Here is a 22,202-nt window from a genome sequence, read left to right as displayed (position 1 = left end):
ACAAAACAAAGTCTCTTCATCTTTTAATGTAGAAAATGACTGTGGGCAACCTTAACAATTTTGTTTAAATTAACAAATGCATTTAATTTAAGAAATGACATAATCTTTCTTTTAGTTTTTTAAATGCTGAAAATAATATTTTAAATTTTATTTTTAAAAATGAGTGAACTCGCAAGCAGCAAGCCATATGTCAAATTCGAACTCGAGCTCGACTTTTATGCTTACACTCGTCACTCGATAAGCTAGACTCGCGAGCTCTTTAACAAGTCGAATTCGAGCCAACTTGGCTCATTTACACCCCAAGGGATTGATATTAGCAAAGGCACCATCTTTCTATAATTTGTTATCACCACTATTACAGGAATCCAAATAGTAAAACTGGCTAAGTTTTAATGAAATTTAAAGTGACCATAACATCCTCATTCTACATTTCTCCCAATCCACAAAAGCTGCAGTGGCAGTTTCTTTTCTGAACATATTTTTGAAAAAACAATGGAATATCAATATTCTCTTATGAACCAACCAAAGCCATTATAAATAAAATTAAACATCAGCAATGCTCAACAAAATCTTGTCTTTCAGATCTTAACTTGTAAATCGTTATTCAAATAGCTTTACAATATCATCATCAGCATACTCAAACAATGCCACTGCTACAATAACACATAAAAAAGGGGATGAAAAAATTGACAAAAATCTCAACTGGAAAATAAGAGGCCACAATCCTAATAACAGAGCAACCAAAGCTTACTTTGTAGGGCATAAAAGGCCTTACCAGCAGCACAAGCTGCTCAAGGACCCAATGAGGAAACCAAGACATTTTGTTCTGTCAAAAGCCTTTGAAAATTAGCCAATCTTGTCTGCAAACTCACTATTCCGGCTGCCTTTTGCGATAGAATAGCATTTAATTTTGTAATGTATTCATCTAGCTGATTACCCGGTTGATCAACTTCTTCCAGTAATTTCATTTCCTGCATCAAACACAAGTGAGCAGAAACATGTATACCTATAGTCATCTTAGAGCAAGATAAAGACTTCGTTTGAGACAGTTTTCTTACTGCTTCTTCAAGCAGCTTTTTAATACAATTTTTTTTATTTTTGTACTAAAAAACTGCTTTAAAAAGCAATAAGAAAGCCGTCCCAAACGAAGCCTAAATATATATACTCACCTCCCTAACAATGTTTATCGTCTCCTCAACTTGTCTTCTATGAGCAGTTACCAGATCTTCCTCTTCCTGCAATTATAGCCATTTTTTAAATTGTCATTTCAGAATGAAATTCAAAAGGTGGGATGCGAACTGTACCTTTAAAAGATCATTCAAGTCATCATCTGAATTCAAGTTATTTACATCGACGTCGTAAATATCGGTTCGCTTTGTCTGCAAATTTGTCACTCTCTTCGTCTTCTCCGCATTTATATCGAACATATCGGTTCGCTTTGTTTGTGTGGTAGTGACTCTTTGAGTCTTATCCTCAAAGCTTGCTGCTGAATATGACTCTGTCTTCCTCGAGGACCATTTGCTTTGCTCAGTGGTATCATACTCCTCAGGAGTACTGGAACCTCTACTTTGATTAGAAGAGTGATTGGAGTAAGATGATACTAGTCTTAAGTCCTCTCTAGCAGGTGGAGATGCTTCCTTCACAGCATGCTTGGAAGACACATACTTATTTGTTTCATTAATAATAACTTCACTGTTGCTGGTTTCAGGAGCAGAATAATTAGGCAAAACTGAAGATAAGGGCACAACAGTTGACTCTCTTAGATTTGAAATTTCCTTCTTGGGATTGCTACTTTTAGTTAAGCTCTTCACTCTGCAAAAATCGTACATCTACTCTCTTAAAATTTAAAGAAAACAAAATGAGGAAACTCAGGCATGAAAGTAATGAAGCATCACCTATCAGCATATCTCAATGTGTTAAGTGTGTGTTCGCATGATCCAGAACTTGGAGAAAAACATGAAATCATAACTGTGCGTGAGTCTCCTATGAAGGAATCTCTCAACACTTCAGTCAATTTACTCCCTCTAAAAGGTATATGAACTTGGTCATTGTCAAGAGCTCTAATGCATTCTTTCAAGGCAAGCAAACTTTTGTTGATCTCAGCGCCTTCTATTCTGCATCACAAGTTCGAATTTCATTCAGAAGTGCTTATGGTTTATGGTTTTCGGTTTCATTTGGAACGGCTTTCTTACTGCTTTTTAAAACAATTTTTTAGTAAAAAATTTTAATTTTTAAACTAAAAAGTTGTTTTTGGAAGCAGTATGGAAGCCATCCCAAACAAACCCTTCATGGCTTAAAAGAATGACTAATCTTCAAAAATTACCTGGTCTGTTTATCATTATCAGTGGTGTCTGCACCACGTTCACTGCCAGCTAGGTCTATGAATGACATCTTGCCGATGACTCGAGCTGGTTTTGATTCGTTGTTGTCCGCTAACCTCTTGAAATGTTTCGATTCATTAGTTTCTACTGACTTCTTGATAACGAGCTGAAGTATGGCATGAGATCTTGAGGACTCCTCATTGGCACCAGTTGTACCAGTACTCCTGGTTGCATTTCCCTTCTCAATAAGCTCCTTGATGGTCTCAACATTTGATACTCGATATTCTTGCAAACCCACTATGCAGACTTTCTGTTTACCATCCTCTCTCATGCAAAGCTTTCTAAGGTGGTAAAGGATGTGTAGTCAACAAAAAGAACAAGCAAAAAAAAAAAAGAGAATACCCTCTACAAATAAATTTCTTACAGGCACACCTTCTATCATTTAGCAGATCAAAAAGCTTCCCACCATAAATCTCAAAGAAACTAACGAATAGTAGAAATCCTTGGTTCCGGTATGTATGGTGCATTAATCTTAGAATATCTTGGGAAGCCCGTAGTGGCAGCGGTTGCATTGTGTAAGTCTTTCCGCTGCCTGAAAAAAAAAAATAATAATAATCTTATTTATTAACAGAAATCTAGTAGGTTAAAGGAATGATGAAATGAGTCAGAATTTTGCTGGTCAGGTCTTTTTTAAATGTATATATTAAGATCACATTTGGCCCTACCAATGAAAATTAAAAAGATAAAAACTAACTCTACTTTACCAGTTGTAGAAATGTGACTTAGCATGCACCAAAAATGAATGTCAAAGAAAGATGTTAACAGAGTTGCAGTTTACAATTATTCATAAGAGTGGGTCTCATGAGAATGAATTCCCTTTTACTAAACTGAAACAAAAAAATAAAACTTTCAAGTGATGCCGGCTTAGAGTTTAGGGTCTCTAATGCAAATATTATTATATTAAATGGTTCATATTATGATTATTCGATAATTTTTATGTTGGTTGTCGACTACCTAATACAACTTTTCGCTTTTCTCATCCAAAATTTTGAGACATTGCAACAAAAGTGTTTGAATTAAGGAAAGCAAGTATTCTTATGTGATATAAATAAATCATTTAAAGGAACTTAATAATTCTCATATTATAAACCAAGAAATAAGCCAACTCGCGTCCTTAAACTCAAACAATAAATACGAGAATTAGATTCCAATTGGCAATATAATAATTTACTAAATACGAAGAAATGAACGAGAAATTTTAACTACGTAAAATGAGCGAGCAATTAAAGTTTGAGAACAAATAGATTCTTAGTCATAAAAATTCAAACAAAGTAAAAAAGTACTAGCAAGCCAATAACTAGTTACATAGAAAAATTAGTTAAAGGAAAGAATATATCAATGTAAAAAAATTTAGCCCTCATGCAAATACAAAATATCTTCATTCGAAATTAGGCAATTGCACGTATATCAGGGTCAAAAGAATCACACATCTAATTATGCACACAAGATTAAAAATTAAAAGAGAAATTTAATTCAATCAACATTAATCTAGTTATGTCTCAGAACATCTATTTGTCGGATTATCATCTTAAATTATGTTTAAGGTAAATTTAAAAAGATAAGAATCAACTTCGGCAGCAATTTTAAATCACAAATCCCCTTTTTCTGTAACATCAAAAGCATGCTACCATCCGAAATCCTATAAGCTTTATCAATATAGAAGTTACAGTCAAGGCTTCTCTAAACCTGTAACTCCTATCTACGAAATTTTAGTCAAACCACAAGCCCCAAGAGATAAGCACCGAATATAGTCATAGAAATAGTGCCTATAAAATTATAATCCCAAAAATAATAAAGTGTTATAATCCCACATCAATCTGCCTGGCTCAAAAAATTCAACTCTGAATAATTAAGCTTTAGATATTTATCGAGCAAATCAGAACATAAATTTTGTGATCCCAACAAAGTAATCCATGAGTTATTATAAACAGCTCCGTCTCACCAGTCACCAGTGAACAATATATATATATAATCTACAAACAACAGTGGACATAATCTCATCATCCATACTAGCTTCAAGAATAATAGAATGTCTTGGCAAAGTTTTGGATGTAAATTCAAAAGGAAGAGATGAAAAAAAAAAAAAAAAAACTAAGAACTTAATTAGCAACTAAATTCATGAAATAAGATCAAATTAGATTGATACTAAAATCTTTTAGAATTTTTAATTTATAAGCATTAGTTCCAATGCTACACAATTTTAAAAGTCCTGTTGTACCTGCATTTTTTGTGATGAATTACACACTTTTACGATTGACAAGATAGATGTTTTAAATTTCATATTCCTTTTAAGTCATTTGATATCAATAAATTCCCTGAATTATTGAAACCTCTAAGTTCTACTCATAAGATTCATTCTACAAATTTGCATATTACTAAATCAAGAACAAAAAATGAAGACTACATCAATTTGATCATCATCATAAAAATTATATCATCATATAAATTATCAAGAGTTATATTTTCAAATTGCTCAATTGATTCATCAACTACAATAAAGAAAATTATCTCAAATTCATATTCAAACATAGGTTCAATTTTAATCAGAAATTCAAATTCAATTATGATATCATGCTCATTTTTGCTCTCAAGCTCCAGTTATAATTTTTTATCAATTATAGGTTCAAGTTCATATGTAGATTCTGATTTTAAGTCATCAAATGTAGATTCAAAATAAATCATTTTCTATATCTAAAATATTCTCAAAATAATATTTATATACTACAGCCTCTTGCTTCAGATAATACTCAATTATACATGATTCCTCCTCTATTGGTGTGTATCTAGCAAATTTCAAAGAAGATGAAATTTCTTTTTCCTTAGATATACGAAATCACTATTGTAATAATATAATAAGATTGATTATAACACTCCTAAATATTCAAAGCAATGTATAACACGTAAGATTTTTGACTAATGTGGCTTAGTTTAACCCTAATTTCTCACTTAAGACTTTTAATAAAATAAATAATAGTAAAAAATAACCTAAGGACAAATAATGCTTCGCCACAGGACCTATGATACCTGCATAATATTCAAATAAATCATATTTATTTTATTTATAATCTTTAAATTAATCATGCAATATATCAAAATATTCATCAATGATTAATATTTGATCTTTATATTTCATATCAGTTCGTAACAGCTTAGTTTCAACACTTTGTAGATGATTGAACACATCTCAGTAGTTTTGAGTTGACAAGTTCAACTCTTTGAGAATTGAACAAATCATATTGTTCAAAAAATAAATCTTCGGCATCATTGAAACCTTAAAAAATTTTCTAAGATCATACCTTAAATCGAATATTTAAATATAATTTTAAACCGCATGATAGCTAATAATGTATTCATAACACAACTTACTTCATTCAATTTAAATTAAATAATTTATTATTTTTTAATTTGCCCAATTAATATGTCCTATATTTAATAGACATTGTGTAACCATGAGCTTTGATTTCAATTTCATGCAGAATGATTTAAGGTTAGGATATACTAATAAAATTATTATGATGCGATGCAAGTAAAAATGAAAAACAACTTAAGGACTCGCATATTATAAACCATTAAATAAAAAACCAAAAAATTGCTTTCCTAAAATACAAACAATAAATATAAGAATTAAAACTAAATCAATAATATAATGATCAAATAAACTATAAGAAACTAGCCAGAAATTTGAACCAACAGCAATCAACAAACAAATGCACTTTAATCACCATAAACCAATTCCTGAAAATCAAAAAGCACGAATAAGTGCATGGCAAGTTACGTAATTTAAAAAAATTAAGTCAAGGAAAGAATTCACCTGTGTAAGAAATTCTTGTTTCATACCAATACAAGAAGATGACTTTCCCCGCATTAAATAATTGTACTTACACTGCACTCGAAGGAATCCCTAATCCAACTTTGCACACAAAAATTAAAACTAGAAGAGAAATTTCATTCAATCAAAATTAATCTAATTACAAGCCTCAGAATATTTGTTTATAAACTCTTCATCCTTACATTAGTAGATATAGTTACACACTTACACAAGATCAATTCAAAATAAATTTAAGTTAAACTCAAAAAGATATGAAACCACATCATCCTCAATTTTAAATCCCATATCTCTTTTTCCACAACACCAAAAAGCACGCAACCATCCGAAAACCATAAGCCATATCCAAAGAGAAAGTACGATAAAGGCCCATCTAAGCCTATAAATCTTATATCAATCTATCATAATCGTAAGTCCCTAACATAAGCACCTATGGGTATTTTTATCAAAGGATTTGAAAATAACACTTTGCAATTGATTACGATATAAAGAATAATATACCATCACATATGATAGAAATACTATTCTAGAATAGACTCATACAAAATTAAATTTTTAAAAAGTATCAATATTCCTAGAGATCTTAACATACTTGATATGTCAGAATCAAATAGTGTATTTTATTTTAGGTTAAATATTCCCTATAAAGACAAGCATTTATAATTAATTATATTTGAAGAGAGGTTATCACTTGAGAATATTTTTTATTAAAATAATGACAAATATTTTCATGATTTCAAAGTTTAACGAAGGAAGTGATCTTGAAATTTCAAGTGGAATTGGCTGAACCTTAGCACAATTTTTTTATATGAAAGCCAAAGAAAAAAAAAGAAATTAGAATTGAAAAAGCTTAGAAATGCTCAAAACTATTATATGTTGGACTTTAATAATTTAAATATTAAACTTATGTTTTGACTTTTGATTGACCAATTTACTTAAAATGTGATTCTTATATTTCATCAAAACAAAATTAATAAAAGGCTCATGAAGTGAAAACTTATAACAAAACTATAAAGAACATCAACCTTTGATCCTAGATCTAAGTTCAGAACAACCGCTAAGATAATAACCTGAACCTAAATCTACCATTTGCATGTGGACTTATAACTTGAAATCCCACCAATGGCTAAATATGCTCAAAACACAGGACTTATAATCATGGTTGAAAATATCTAAACCACCTAATCATTTTTAAAATTATGTCGTCAAAGTTTGTTTGCAAATGCAAGATAGGGTAGGTTATCTTTATTAAGGACTTAGGACTTAAATCTTAGCCATTGAAACAAAATGAATCAATCATATGAGTATTAACGCCCCCTAGTTTATGCAAATTTTCTTTAATTGTATGCCCGTAAGTGAGCTAGACTATTGTTTCTAAAATGATACTCACAACGTCATGCATATGAATTTATTAGCTAAGAAATGGATTTGATATTGGCCTTGCCGCCTTGAGCTTCAAAACATTACCATGAGGTTCATCCTTCCTTGATCATCAATTAGTAATCCCACAGGCCTTACATTGCTTTTCTGATGGGGACATCCAACCGTGAAAAGTTTATCAGAGAAGAGACCGAAGATCTACAGTCATGATTGGACCACTTTATTTTTTAGTTATTATTTGTATTTGATTTATTTATGCAATTTTTCGTTTTTACCCTCACTTGAGGGAGTAGGTTCATGTGACCCCAAGGGATACTTTCGTCTTTAGAGTTGTTATTGTATTTTGGTTATTTATAGCCCCCTTCTCCACTTTGGAGGATGATGATTATTATTAGAATAAAATTTTGCATTGTGTTTGAGAGCTTGAGAGTTTTTGTGAGAGTTGAAGTCCCTAGCTGAAGGCAATGTATTATCCGTCAGTTGCAAGAAGCATTCGGGCTCGTGATCCATCTCCTCCACCAACTTCTTCTCCTTCTTTCTCTTAGACGCCACCCCATCCTCCTTTCTTTTTTCCCTTGGCCGAAATTCCCCACCCAAACCTTAGGCAGACCCCCACCTTTCCCCATCCTCCCTTGGCCAAACTCCACCCCAAACCCTAGGCCGACCCCCATCCAACCGCCGGCCCCACCTCCCTTCCCTAAGATGCCGGCCCCATCAATCCTCCACTTGGATCCAAATTCATCCAAGCATTTACTACTTTCCTAAATTATCTCATTGTAAATTTGGAAGGTCAATTAATTCAAATTTGAATTTGAAATTCCTTCTTTAAATAAGATGAGTTATTTTAGGAAAGTTCCTCTAATCAAAGCCATTTAAATTTGAATTTAAATTAGAGAGATAATTGTATTAAATTCTCTTTCTTAATTTAAATTGGCTTAGATTGGCAACTCATTTAAGTCCATTAATTCCCTCAAATCTTCATTAAATCATGTGGGCCCCTCCCCTTCTCTCTTGGCCGCCCCCCTCCTCTCTCTCTCTCTCTCATCTAATTATGAGGTCCATTAAAGCTCCCCAATCAATCCATCAATTCCCCATCTAATTGCCCCTCTTCCCTCCCCTTCCTTCTTTATTTTTTGGGAAATTCAAATTCAAATTTCCCAATCACTTCCATCCTTTAAAGCTGTAATTAAATTTCAGAATTTTGAGTTGGTTTCCCTCCCTCAATCAACACACAAAATCTGAAATCAATTTCCCCTTTTCCCTCATAGCTTGGGCCGCCCACTTAGCCCCACCCCACCTTCTCTATATACTTCTTCTCTTATGCTTGATATTTCACCAAAGGATGAAGAAGTAGATCCTCCTCCCTTGAACAACTGCATTTCAAACTCCTCGAGTATTGCAACCCTTCAACGACGACAAGGAGTGTTTTCTCCAAGGCAAACAACAGATGAACATCGCCCCAATCCTCAAGAACATTGGAGCACAAGTTCAGGAGCTTGACGTAGTTCCACATCAAGATTAGAAACTTGACGAAGGTGAACTCTCTTCTAATCCTTCCTCCTAACCTCTCCTCTATCGTAGCATCATTAAAAGTTATGAAAGCTTCTCTGCTTAGCTGTTATAATGAGTATGTGTGAGGGATCTTAATAGTGACTAGTCTTGTTATTAATCAAGGGATTTCTTTTGAAAACCCCACGTTAAGCAAAGTTGAATTTACTTTGATTGTTTTTGTGCTCCAAATTTTATCTTGTAATCAATTGCCTAAGCCTAATCATTGCTTTATGATTTTCAATCTCTTGTTTAATCCATAGGGAGTTCAATAAATGTTATTGCTCTGTCACAAAGCGTGTACTTTCAAAGTTAATACATTTGCCTATGCATGTAGCTCTACATCATTTTCTATTCTAAAGTATATTTATAAAAGATTGAAATTAGATAACTACCCCTACAAAATAAAAGTTATAACAAAAAGGATGTACATATCATTCATTCACACAGAGCTTATTATAACATGTAAGTATAGGTGCACACAATAGTTTATCACCAATCATCACATCATATGCAAAAAAGAAAAAAAAAACCGTCTATATTCTAGCCCTACGATGTTTAAGGGTGTACCTATTACACATCTAGTGTGTGCTAAGTTGTATGGATGTCACACGATTCATTAATGAAATATATTTTTTTTAAAGAGATTTAATTTAAATTCAGGGTTGACATGAATTCAAGCAGTCAGCAATTTATGGATTTTATTTTAATTTTAAAATGAGGGATTTGATACTTTAATATGGTTATAAAGGCTCTCTGAATGAACACTATTCACCTAAAGGTGAACAATATAATGCAATGTGTCCTAAGATTAGTTAGATATAATAAGATGTGCACCTTATCTTGGGTGAGGTGACACCTCACTACATCTTGGAGGGAAGAACAAAATCGATTTTATGTTTTTTTAATAATTAGGGCTTTTAATTTTGGCGAAAGGCAATTTTTTATTGAAATTATTAATGAATTATTAAATTTCAAAGGATTATTTAAATTTTAACAATTCAAGTGGCTTAACATTCAATCCCAAAATCCCATGAAAATGAAACCATAGGTTAAACATGTGTTTAGGTTCATTCCATCATTAATTTAAAAGATATTCAAATCAAATTTATTTTTATTATTTGAAATTTATCCTATACTTAAAGAAAATAAGAATCCTACCTTCCAAAACCTAAATTAATCTGAAATGATTTTATTACTCTTCTCTATATTTTTTGTGAAGTTATAAGTTTTTATTTCTCATTTTTCTTATTTTTATAACTTTGTGAATTTTCAAAATTCCAAGGTGATTAATTTTTCATTAATAAAACCTAAGATTGTGTTATTCTCATTTTATATTCATTTGAGCTTCAAATTTTATGAAAATTTTTCTAGAGCTCAAGGACAACCCAAGTATCAATTCATAAAAATTTTGAAAACATTTTGACATTATTTTAATTTATTTGAAATTATTTGAATTATTAAGAATTCAAAATTTATAAAATGAAGAAACCAAGCTTTATCATTTGAAATGATCTTTCCTCTATTCTATGAATTATTGAGACTTTGTGAAAATCCTATGGATTTAATATTTTTAAAACTTTTATTGATTAAAATATAAATTTCTTAAGAATAAAGCCAATCAAACCAATTATGAAAATAGTCAAAATACTATTGATTTAATTTTCTTCCAAACCCTATAGGATTGTAACCAAAGAGTACGGAGGACCTCTAGAACAATTCATCAAGATTTGGAAGCCATTAAGATCCATTAGGGTATGTAATAATTTATCGAGAGAAATTTGTTATAAATCATAACAATATCATTAATATATTGGATCAATCAAGTCAATATGAGATTACATAATCATGAACTCTCAATCGAGTATACCACCCATCTCCATTCATACTCTACTATCAATATAAACCTAAATTCTACCAAGCAATTCGCAGAGTGACATCCTTAAATGAGAGCATTCTCAAATATCACACTTTAGATTTAATTAACGAAGCGGACTTGGACCCATAGGAAATTACGATCTCATATTTCTAATATAAATATTGATAATGCCAAATTCTATATAAGAAAAACCTTTAGAAAGTAAAATTATTTCCTTTTAAAAATGTCATCCAAGAATTTGGTTTTAGACTCTAAAAGTGTACATAGGGAGGGATCATCCCTTCAGCTCATTAGCATTTTCAGAGCCCATAAATTTTTTTATAACTTCATTGGAGTATCTAAAAGCTTTGCAAGAAGTTTCAAAGTCCACTTGTGAGTAAATTGTTCTTTAACATGATGGATTTTTAATGCCATCTCTGGTGTGTAGGAACCAATGGTTCCCAATATTAACTTGAAGACAGAATTACTTAATTTCTGATTGCTCCTGCTTTCTCTCCATTAGTTATGAAGGAGGAGAGTATGGGTAAGCAATGGATTTTTTATGATCAAACCACACAATACATTATCATTACAAAGATTATATCAAACAGTCATAACAAGGTACCAACCTGAACCGATTGCTTAAAAACAAGTACAAACTTTTGTGTGTCATATAGTTGATGCGGCTGAATCATTGACAACCAAATTGTTTAAGAAAAATTGAGTATGCTTAGAAAACACCATATTTGCTTCTATCCTTTCACATTCCATTCAACAATCAAACAACCATTAGACTTTGACAATCTATAGTTAAAACATGCATGTGAGATGAAATGTAGCCCATGCCGTCTAAACTCTAAAGTGATACAAAAATAAAGTGAGAAAAGCAGCCTCTACAAAACCTACCATATAACTCAGTGGATGGGACCCATGGGAACCATGAAAAAAATCGTAATCGTGTTTATCAAATACTCAAGCAAGCAAGCACTTAATCAAATGGCCACATAGCAAATTATTAAAAAGCTATCTGTCGTTTGGCAAATATTTTCTAAGCTTGCGCCTAAGAATTGAGCGCAAAATAAGATAGAAAATTCTGGTGTCGTAAATTTGTAAAGAAAATAAAAACAAAAATATTATAAAATCTCAAACATAAGTACATACCTGTTTGTCCATAAGCAAAACAAGTTGCCTTTGTGCGCTGAAAGATAGCTGGGATTATTGGCTCCACTGTCTCGCGATATACCTAGAGCATACAAGTTTAGAAGGACCTATAGATATAACATCTATAACTAATTAACACTGAACTTTATTATAGCTTACTTCATCATTTGAGACATCCTCATCGAGTACAGCATCAAACACAAATTCATGCTTCTCAACATATTCTGTGAGGTCTACCTACATCCATAAATCCCAATAAACATAGACAATCAATATAAATTGTTACTTGTTAGTGAAATCATAAATCAATTTGGGAATAGGGATTTCTATCTATTTGGTGTTTTTGTGATAATCTATCAACTACTAGCAATAATTTGAAGGCTTTTACTTAATAAAAATTTCTCGGTAAACAATTTGGTTCTTTATATGTCTCAATATTGTGTGTGAACATTTTCTTCCTGAATTTAGATATTCAACAAGGGAGAAAAATTTTAGCTAGGGTAGCTTTTCTTCCCAGGTTAATTAGGTTACAAACAACATCCATGCAGTCTAATCAATCACTTGTGCATTAAGACTGTATATTCACCACTGTTTCAAAGAAAATCAAAGCATGGTCTGCGTTCGAAGAAATCAATCACCAAATCTCACAACAACTAAACAATTTAACGCAACTTAACTCAGCACAAGTGCTACTGCACAATCATAGGTGAAAAAAGACTTACCATGAAAATAAGCTGCACCTTGCAAGTAATGTATCAAGCATGTTAAACATTAAAAAAATAGCAAGTAGTAGCAAGTAGTGTTAAGATAAATGTAAGACAAGATTAAGAAGGATAAATTAAATAAAAATTACACTAGAGAAATTGCTAAATTAATATATTGCAAGTGATTTGGATGTACACATTCAAGAGGATACACCATTAGACAGATAAATAAAAAACACGTCAAAGAACTAAGAAATTTTTTTGATAAACCTAATGTACCGCTAATAGATATTCAAAATGATTTACAAAGAATAATAAAACCTCATGCCGCATTAATTAGAAACAAATGGCAAATAAAATTTATAAAATCAAACTAGATAGTTAGGACATGGCTACTGTTGTTCTTGATAATGATGATGATGATGATGATAATGCGAGTGAACTTTTTAAGAAGAATTCTACAAGACTTTAAAATTTTTCAATGGTTCATTTAACTTATCCTTTGTTCATGCAAATGTTGCCTATACATGAAGTAAGTTAATTCTACCCCTAGAAAGAAATTTCCTTTTTCTAACCAAAGAAAAAGGTGCCCTCTCCAATTCCTTAGATTTTGCACACCAAGACATTTGTACATGGCAAAGAGAAGGGATGAAACTCATTTAACCCATATTGGTTTAAGCTTTGATCATGTGTACATTGCAATGCACGCATCATTATAAATCATCTATACATTATAGCATTTAGGTGAACAAAAGCAAAGTGCATAAACGTTTGTAGCAATGTAGCATGAACGGATTTTTAACAAAGATACTAATGAATGTCAAACAACTTAATTCTTGGGATATCCAATGCCAAAGTTCGAGCAAACCAAGAATAAACTAGTTGAATTACCTTCAGTTTGGTCTCATGAACTGTAAGAGAGTTGGTGTGCTGTTCAATTGCGATGATGTCCTCCTCTTTCCTTGATATTTCCTTCTTATTAAGGGGTCGTTTCCGCACCTGCATCAGATAGCACCAAATTCCTTTCTAACTGAGAAAATGTAACAAGACATCATCTAGCTGATGCATGAAAATGAGATGTCAGTTTTTTGGTCTGTCAATCTCGATGGAAGAACCTTGTTAACATCGTCCACCAAAAATACAAATGCAAGTGAAGGCAAAATGATGGAAAGCTAAGGAATAAATTGCCGGTGCCTATCCAATTATATAAATAGTCATTAAAAAGTATGGCAAAGATTTAAGAGTAGAGATCAGCATATCCTAAAAACGTACCACTACTTTAATCTTGGCAACAGAACCCGGCTTGTCCTTGTCTAACGCAAAACCCTTCGCGAGAATATTTTCTGGCATAGGAGGAGCCTTCCCAAAATGCTTGTTAGAATAAATGTTAGACTCCGACTCATCAAAGCCACGCTCTCGCGAATACACAAATGACGTCGCACCATCATAGAATCCAGTAGCCGGAATCTTCCACACCAACAGTAATTCAAATAATCAGGAAACATCATTAAATTCCAATGGAAAGCCGAGTCTACCAGATAAATGTATCATCCTCCAAACAGAAATATGTTAATAACTAAGAAGAGAACTCTTACATCTGTAAGCAGCTCAGTGTCGATCGAATGGAGATCCAAAATCCCAGGACTGAGTTCGCTCGGCGAGACATCATCGCCGGTCTTCTTCTGGCTGGACGACCTCGAGCTCAATGGCGGCGTCGAGGTATCCACGGGTAGCATGAACTCGCCGCTAATTCCCCTCTGTGCGCTCCGCAACATCCTCGAGTACTCCACCTAGACCAAAACCCCATCCGATCTAAAAATCCACCAACAGTAAATAACTACTGCCTACCTAACCATTAACGTAAGATCGAACACACCAACCTGTTGCGAAGAAGAGAAGCCGGAAGACGAGAGGCTCTGTATCCATTTCCCGCCGCCACCTCCGCCTGAAGAGAAAGAATCGACGAGGAACTGGTCGGGGGAGTACTGCCGTTGGTGCTGATGGCCCGATCGCTGCATCTGCCTTCCTCCCACCGCTGCCGCCGCGTTCATCCTTTGCTCTTTCTGGTCTCTTTGGAGGTTCGATTTCAGTCGAGGGGAGTCGCCGGCGACCAACGGAGGCGACGGAAGGCAGAGAGAGAAAGGGTCGAATGGGAGATCTACTTGAGCTACTTTGAGAGGTCTGTTAGTAAAAAGCAATGACAATGCTTACAGGTGACAAATGCCGACGAAAAAAATATACGGTTTTGTTTTTTTATTAATTAATTATTTACGTCTCCGGAGATTCAAAACTTTGAAATAGCAGGCCGGGCGGAGAGGGGGTTACATCCCATGCAATGTGGCTTGCATCATAACATAAAATATAACGGCTTTAAGGCTTTCGGATCATTTTGAGATTTGTGGGTAATAAACGGCTTATTTTGCACCAAGCTTATGAAAAAACTAAATAATGTTGTGCTCTTTTAAATAGATTGATCATGTCATATCACATATCTCTTCATTCCAAACAAAAAAAAAATTATATCTATAACACTTTAAATTTTATTATTTATAAATCTAACATTTTAAACTTGATATTTATTATATATCACAACTAAAATCTCTCAAATACTTTAAAAATAGACCTTCATTATAAAATCATTTGCTCTTATATTTAATATCTCATGCTGAATCATCCTCAAGAACCTCTCTCTCTCTCTCTATCTCTCTCTCTACCCCTGACATGTAGTTATATTGTTCGCTTGTACGTATCATTGTTTGTTTCATCTTGATTTTAAATTTCAAAAGAATGGATTTAATTCCTAGATTGAGCTCATCATAACACTTCATTGAAGGTTAAGGCCCTTTGTCTCAAATGTTGAATTAAATGGCAATCTCAATACAAAATTTTAATAGTTGAGTTTGTGAAAAACATCATAACATTCCATTAAAATAATTAATAATAACTTGGAGAATAAGTACTTTCTTCCATTACTATATATATGAAGTTGTTGCATTCAAGAGGGTAAGCCTTAGATGGCATATTTAGTTCATAGATGATAACTATAAGTGAGTTTCACTACTCATAGTGAAAAATTCTTAATATAAATCATAGTACCCATAATACACTGACTAATGAGAACATGTTTTTTTCATTTAAAAAGGTTTTTCATCAGCTTCAAGGTTTCCATTGATGGATTTATAATTAGTTGTAGACATTTAATTGGTATTGATAATTGCCAATTGAAATAAATTTATTTAGGTGTCTCACTCTCTACAAACTCTTTAGTTGATAATAATGGCCTCTTTACCGTAGATTTTGACTTATTGAATCTAAATCAAAGAAAGTATATGAACCTAGTTGAGTCACTTAGATCTAAATTACATCGCTAGTCTTTTGGTTCAAATATAGATAAGGTTTTGACTAGGCTGTCAAAATTGTTTCTCCAGATACAAAGCATAGGCTTGCTTACGCCACCTATGGAAGAACATGAAGTTCTTTTATTGTAATGAGGGTCATAAGCTTCAAAACTTGGTATGGCCAATTGTAAATGCTTGCACTAAATCAAAATTGATGCAAATATGAATGTGTTGATCTGAATTTATTCATGGATAACACCTGCCTTTACTAACAAGTAATATTCTAGATAAGAACTTGAGAACTTAAAGAGACTTTGGCGAGTAAGGAGAGTGAGGGAAAGAAATTAGAGTGCAATGTATAATAAAAAAATAACAAGAGATTCTAAACATGTCCAAGTATTCGGAAGTAACAAAATATCCCAAATGAGCTTCCTCTCCCTTTATTTATAGGGCTTAGAAGATTACTAGGAAGGCTACACATAATACATAATAAAAAATAAAAGTACAATATTAATTATGACCCATTACAAACTATACATAACATGTGCCACGAGCTAATAAGTGCTTTTGTATAGCCTTGGTTCCATGATGAGTTCCTTAGAGGAGTCTTTAAGAAAAAACCATGCATGATGCATTTGTGTGAACGAGTCCTTTGGTTAGGGAGGCGAGTCCCTAGGGCTCTCCTTCGGCCTCTGAGCACAAAGGCAAGTATCTTGACGTGATGATAACTATGAGCTAAGAATTGTCCTAGTTTGCGGGGCCGTAGTTATATACCCCAAAAGTGTGCACGTTCTATAATTGAATTGGATGATGTTAATGAAAACATCATGATTGTATCGATGGTGAGTGGCATTGGGAGGCTGACCTATATCGAGAAGAGTTCCTCTCGTATTTGGAATAATCTATTCGAGTTCCCTAATATGCATGCCTAGGATGATTCCTTAATTTAGTTGATTTGGATGAAGCACGTCTCTTGCTTGTGAGTGCCATAATTAAATAGGTGATGTAACTGCTTTGGATGATTTCCCTTATTGAAACCTAAAAGGCACTTGTGAAACGCTTACATAAGCATATACAAGTATATAGTGTAATGCCTCAATATCTAAATTTGAAAAAAATTATCTATTTTTTATCTTTTAATTAATTTGTTAGAGTCACTAAATATTCATTATTTTAAATAAATTCAACAAAAGCAACTATAAATTATATAAATCAAAATGTTTTTATATTCATTCATTCAAAATGCAATGTAAAATAGATAAGAGAATTTAACAATATAAATATATCGTTTTTAATGCTCTTAATTGATTACAAAAAATAGAACAAAATACACAAATAAAAGAAAACTGAAAATACAGATCACCTCACTTGAGAGAATTTTTTACCTTTTTCTAGACAAAAAATTAATAGAAATGATATAATGAGCTTACAATGTCCAGTTGGTTACCAAAATCCTATTACTACATTCAATGTAAGGCAAAAGAATCAATATGTATGCTCAAATTCTATTCAATATCAATAAATAAACTATCAATATGAATGATAAATAATCTATGCAATTAATAACAATCCATATAAAAATTAATATGATCAATAAAATAAAAGTATCTCACTAAGAAAATGTGTCTATCAATCTATAAGAAAACTGGTAAAAAAAGTCTATAAATTTATAACAAGTGTTGAAATTTTAATAAATATTGATTATCTATCAGTTATATTCATCTATCAGTTATATTCATCTCGATGACTCTATTATATGCATCTATCAATCAGTATATCATGTATACCTATCTGTCAGTATATCATATCAGTATGACATGTCAATATATTTATTAATACATTATACTTGTACAATTATCAATGTTTAACAATATATATATCATATGTTATGTCATACTATATCAATCTCAATGCTTCTATCAGTCTTATATATATAATCATGTAAATATAAACATTTATATAATTATGAATAACAAGACAAAACATCTCATTTTAAAGTGATGTTTTTATTCTTCAATATATCATTCATCGGACATATCAATCCATAATTATTTGCCAATCATATCTTTTAATTATTTATATTAATGATTTTCTTTAACATATGGCTTTCAACAAATCAATAAAGATTCATCACTCACTACTCATCGGCATAATCAGTCAATTAGTTATATACTAACATCTAGGATTATACCACCAATATTTATTTTTAGAAAAGTTTGTTGGACTACCATCCTATATAGAGTATTATTATTTTAATAGACAATCCATATTAATTATGTCGTTCACAACTAATATTCATTACTTACATAAAAAATGTCATATTTATCATATATCAATCATACCATTTTTTTTAAACAAGTCAATATCATGTATGAAATGTAATATTATATAAAATATAGGAAATTCTATACACTATTCATTAACTTCAAAAATACACTACTATCAATATATTTAGTGAAATTCAATATTTCAATATTAATACGTGCAGAATAATTAAAATTAAAACATATTAAAAAATATAAAATGGAAGTTTACTAAAAATTGAGATATCACAACTTTCGTAAGTTTTGATCAAATTAAAATTAAGAAAACCAAACATAAGTAAAATCACCGAGATTAGATGTAGGGTAATGATATCCTACATTGAGGCGAGCAAATTTCTGAATTAAATTGATCGGTAAAAAATGGCTCTAAGATCTATAAACCCTCGCCTCTCTCTCTCTCTCTCTCTCTCTCTCTCTCTCTCTCTCTTCTTATTTTTCCTCTTCTCCTTCTTTAGCTTGAGAAAAAATAAATTAAAGGAAAATATGATAAGTTCTGTAAAGTGAGTAATATATTTCTAATAAAATAAGCTAAGGACATAGCGGTAATTATGCCAATTATTTAGTTTTAAGCATAAAATTCATACAAATTTTTTATATCTTCAAATATGGGGATAAAAAAATCATAAAATAACACAATATGTGTAGAAGGTTATGGTAAAATCATTTTGTAAAACGGATACCAAACGGTCCTAAAAACCTACTTGTACCGATATATGTTAATTTCTTAAGGAATTACAAATAAATAACAACCTTCTTGTTTTCATATATACACTACCCATAAAATTAGAAAAAAAATGATTAGAGCGCAAAAATATCTATGATACAGTTAAAACAATATGAAAATTAGATTTATATTGACTCATAAAATATTATTTAACTATTGTATGTCAAAATATAAGCTATTACATATAGGATGAACTATTCATTATTTTCCCACAAGTTCACTCATATTTATTATCTTTCAGTCTAAGTGGTTAAAAAATGACTTTTTCAATTGAAATAAAAATTCTTACAACACAGACAACATGTTATAATAAGTCAATTAATGGATTTGAGTACAAGAAATGTGATAGTAGTTACCTTGGTTGACATGATCAGGCGAATACATATGGAGCAAAGAGTTGAGAGGGAGTTAACCTCTTTGGCTTGGAGAGGAGAACTAGTGCAACATGCTAAAGTGTATATTAGAGATATAAACATAAGGAAAGAAAAACTCATTAACATGTCATCAAGATAGTATAATAGTCAATAAACTAGTTATATTTGTTATATTTTGATATATTATTCACATTTTAATTTTGATCTCAAATACAAAATGGCCTACGAAAGCTCAATATATATGCTCCAAAGGAAATACCAACATGTTGTGGTTAATAAAGAAGAGGATATTGAAAAATTTTTAAGATATAAAAGAAAAAAAAAAGAAGATTTTGCACAAATGTGAACGTTGGGGACATCACAAAACTTCTTGCAAAAATTTACTTAGTCAAACAACTTCGCATATGCTTTAAATTAAGGAACTCTGCTTTATTTTAAAAACAAATAATACGTGAGCATAAATTCAGGGAGAAATTACCAATATGTAGGGAGGCCACAATGAATTTGAAGAATTTTATATGAAAATTTTTGAGGTTTTTTAAAAATATCAATTTGAATTCATAGCAATCCACATTTTGAGATATTGTTAATTATTTTCTTTTATCATTCCCTTTCTTTATAATACCCCCTTATGTTATGTTTCTTATATGTGTTCATTTGTTGCAATTAACTTCAATTTGTTATAAGTTAACCGCAAAGAGGAATGGTGGCTAATATGAATGATAGATTCATAAATCAAAATGATGGGATTTTGCATATTGAATTGGAGGTATATGGGCTACATCAATTATGCATTTCTTATGTGGTATCAAACGCAACTATACTACAATATATAACTATATTTATTATGGATGAATATAAACAAGAGGTATATGTACATTCAATAACAACAAGAACTCTATATACATCCATTGTTTACTAGATATTATTATGCCTTATTCCAAATTATGGGTCTAACTAGGGTGATGTTCAATTGCTGCCTCAAACTTGAGGGCTTTGTGGACACAATTGAAATTTTTAGGAAATGTTGGTGATTGGGCAATTCTTGTCAATATGTCCACTAGCATGTTTGACTGCAGCAACTGGTGCTCGAGATAAAATGCATGCAGATGAGTAGGAAGCTATTACCTAATGGCTAATGTGAGTTCATCCATGGGAAGGAAAGGTTTTGTTTGGGATAACTTTTGGCCACTTCTTTTTCATTGCTTTTGAAAAAAAAAAAATTATACTATCAATTGCTGCCTCAAACTTGAGGGCTTTGTAGACACAATTAAAATTTTAGGAAATGTTGGTGATTGGGCAATTCTTGTCAATATGTCCACTAGCATGTTTGACTGCAGCAACTGGTGCTCGAGATAAAATGCATGCAGATGAGTAGGAAGCTATTACCTAATGGCTAATGTGAGTTCATCCACGGGAAGGAAAGGTTTTGTTTGAGATAACTTTTGGCCACTTCTTTTTCATTGCTTTTGAAAAAAATTTATACTAAAAGTTACTTTAGAAAGTAATAAAAAACTTTCTTAAATGAATTGCCTAAATAAGCAAGAAGTGAGTTCAATCACGAGGCTAATAACTCACTATCTGGTGGAAAGGTAGCAAGCAAAGTGAAGAGGAAAAGGGAGCCCTCAAGTTCAACAGATGAGGAAATTAGGGCATTTTGGAAGATAAAATTCTTGCTGGATGAGAGATCAAGAAGTCCCATGATAAGAAGTGGCTTAAAGAGAGATAAAAAGTCTACTTTTGAGACATTTGAAAGACTTTATGTATAATATAAGTAAATACAAAGTTTATAGTGCTAGATATGTGAATAGCTCAAGTGCTACGAATGTAAAATTCCCTTAAAAACTATTATTTTAAATGAACAATTTCACTCTTCATATTGAATTAAAATATTAAGCATACAAAAATAAAAATAAAAATAAAGAAACAAAGTTGTTATCATATTAAATTCCATCTAGTGAAGAGGGGTGAGGCGAATATTCCCCTTGAGTACCGTTATTCATAGATATTGGTGCGGGTCGGGTCTGTGGGCCAGGCCTAGCAACAAAGGAGGAAGTAGAGCGGGGCTGGGCCAAGACGTTTGGAGCGCACTAGTACTTAGGCTTCGTTTGGGACGGCTTTTTTATTGCTTTCTAAAACAGAGTTTTAGTACAAAAATAAAAAATTTTGTACTAAAACTCCGTTTTAGAAAACAATAAAAAAGCCGTCCCAAATGAAGCCTTAGAGTGGCATTTGCAGAAGAAATGGAGTTTGGGTCGCAGTGGGCCCAAAAGTGAACGGTGGGAATTCATGTGAGGTGAGTGGTCTTGATCCTGGGGTTTGCAAGATTTATTAGAATGAGGATTTACTAATATAACCATAAAAAAACATTTTATTTCATAAATAATATTTCAACTATATTATTTATTTAATATATTATTTTATTAATCCAGCCTCTCATTTTGTTAATCCAACCTCTCAAACCAAAAAGTAGTTGAGAAAGTTTTGACGAAATCTTATAAGGACATTGATAGAGTAACACTGTATGCAATTCCCTCGATAATTAGTGGGACCGAAAGTCAACAAAATTTAGATGGGGAAGGCT

The 22,202-nt window shown here is 31.9% G+C and overlaps 1 protein-coding gene across 1 annotated transcript; it reads right to left on the bottom strand.

Annotated features, from left to right (window-relative positions):
- Positions 1–514: 514 nt before the first annotated feature.
- Positions 515–15,070, bottom strand: LOC110105934 (kinesin-like protein KIN-13B). The gene is made up of 12 exons (XM_020835628.2): positions 14,739–15,070; positions 14,454–14,648; positions 14,131–14,325; positions 13,750–13,857; positions 12,314–12,391; positions 12,155–12,236; positions 2,754–2,913; positions 2,324–2,662; positions 1,896–2,114; positions 1,305–1,812; positions 1,170–1,235; positions 515–971 (listed from the first exon to the last, which is right to left on the bottom strand). The coding sequence occupies exons 1-12, from the start codon at positions 14,907–14,909 to the stop codon at positions 792–794; spliced, it is 2,301 nt and encodes a 766-aa protein (XP_020691287.1). The 5' UTR covers positions 14,910–15,070; the 3' UTR covers positions 515–791.
- Between the last annotated feature and the right edge of the window lie 7,132 nt (positions 15,071–22,202).

Source organism: Dendrobium catenatum, unplaced genomic scaffold (assembly GCF_001605985.2).
Source record: "Dendrobium catenatum unplaced genomic scaffold, ASM160598v2 fragScaff_scaffold_783, whole genome shotgun sequence".
Taxonomy (NCBI): Eukaryota; Viridiplantae; Streptophyta; class Magnoliopsida; order Asparagales; family Orchidaceae; genus Dendrobium; species Dendrobium catenatum.
This window is presented reverse-complemented; position numbering and strand designations above follow the sequence as displayed.

What these genes read in the sequence shown, in the direction of transcription:
- LOC110105934 (XM_020835628.2), bottom strand. Translation starts at nt 14,909, where the DNA reads ATGAACGCGGCGGCAGCGGTGGGAGGAAGGCAGATGCAGCGATCGGGC. An exon ending in ACACTGAGCTGCTTACAGAT is followed by an intron (nt 14,326 to 14,453) that starts GTAAGAGTTCTC and finishes TTGGTGTGGAAG; the next exon opens with ATTCCGGCTACTGGATTCTA. An exon ending in ACTTGAATGATCTTTTAAAG is followed by an intron (nt 1,236 to 1,304) that starts GTACAGTTCGCA and finishes CTATAATTGCAG; the next exon opens with GAAGAGGAAGATCTGGTAAC.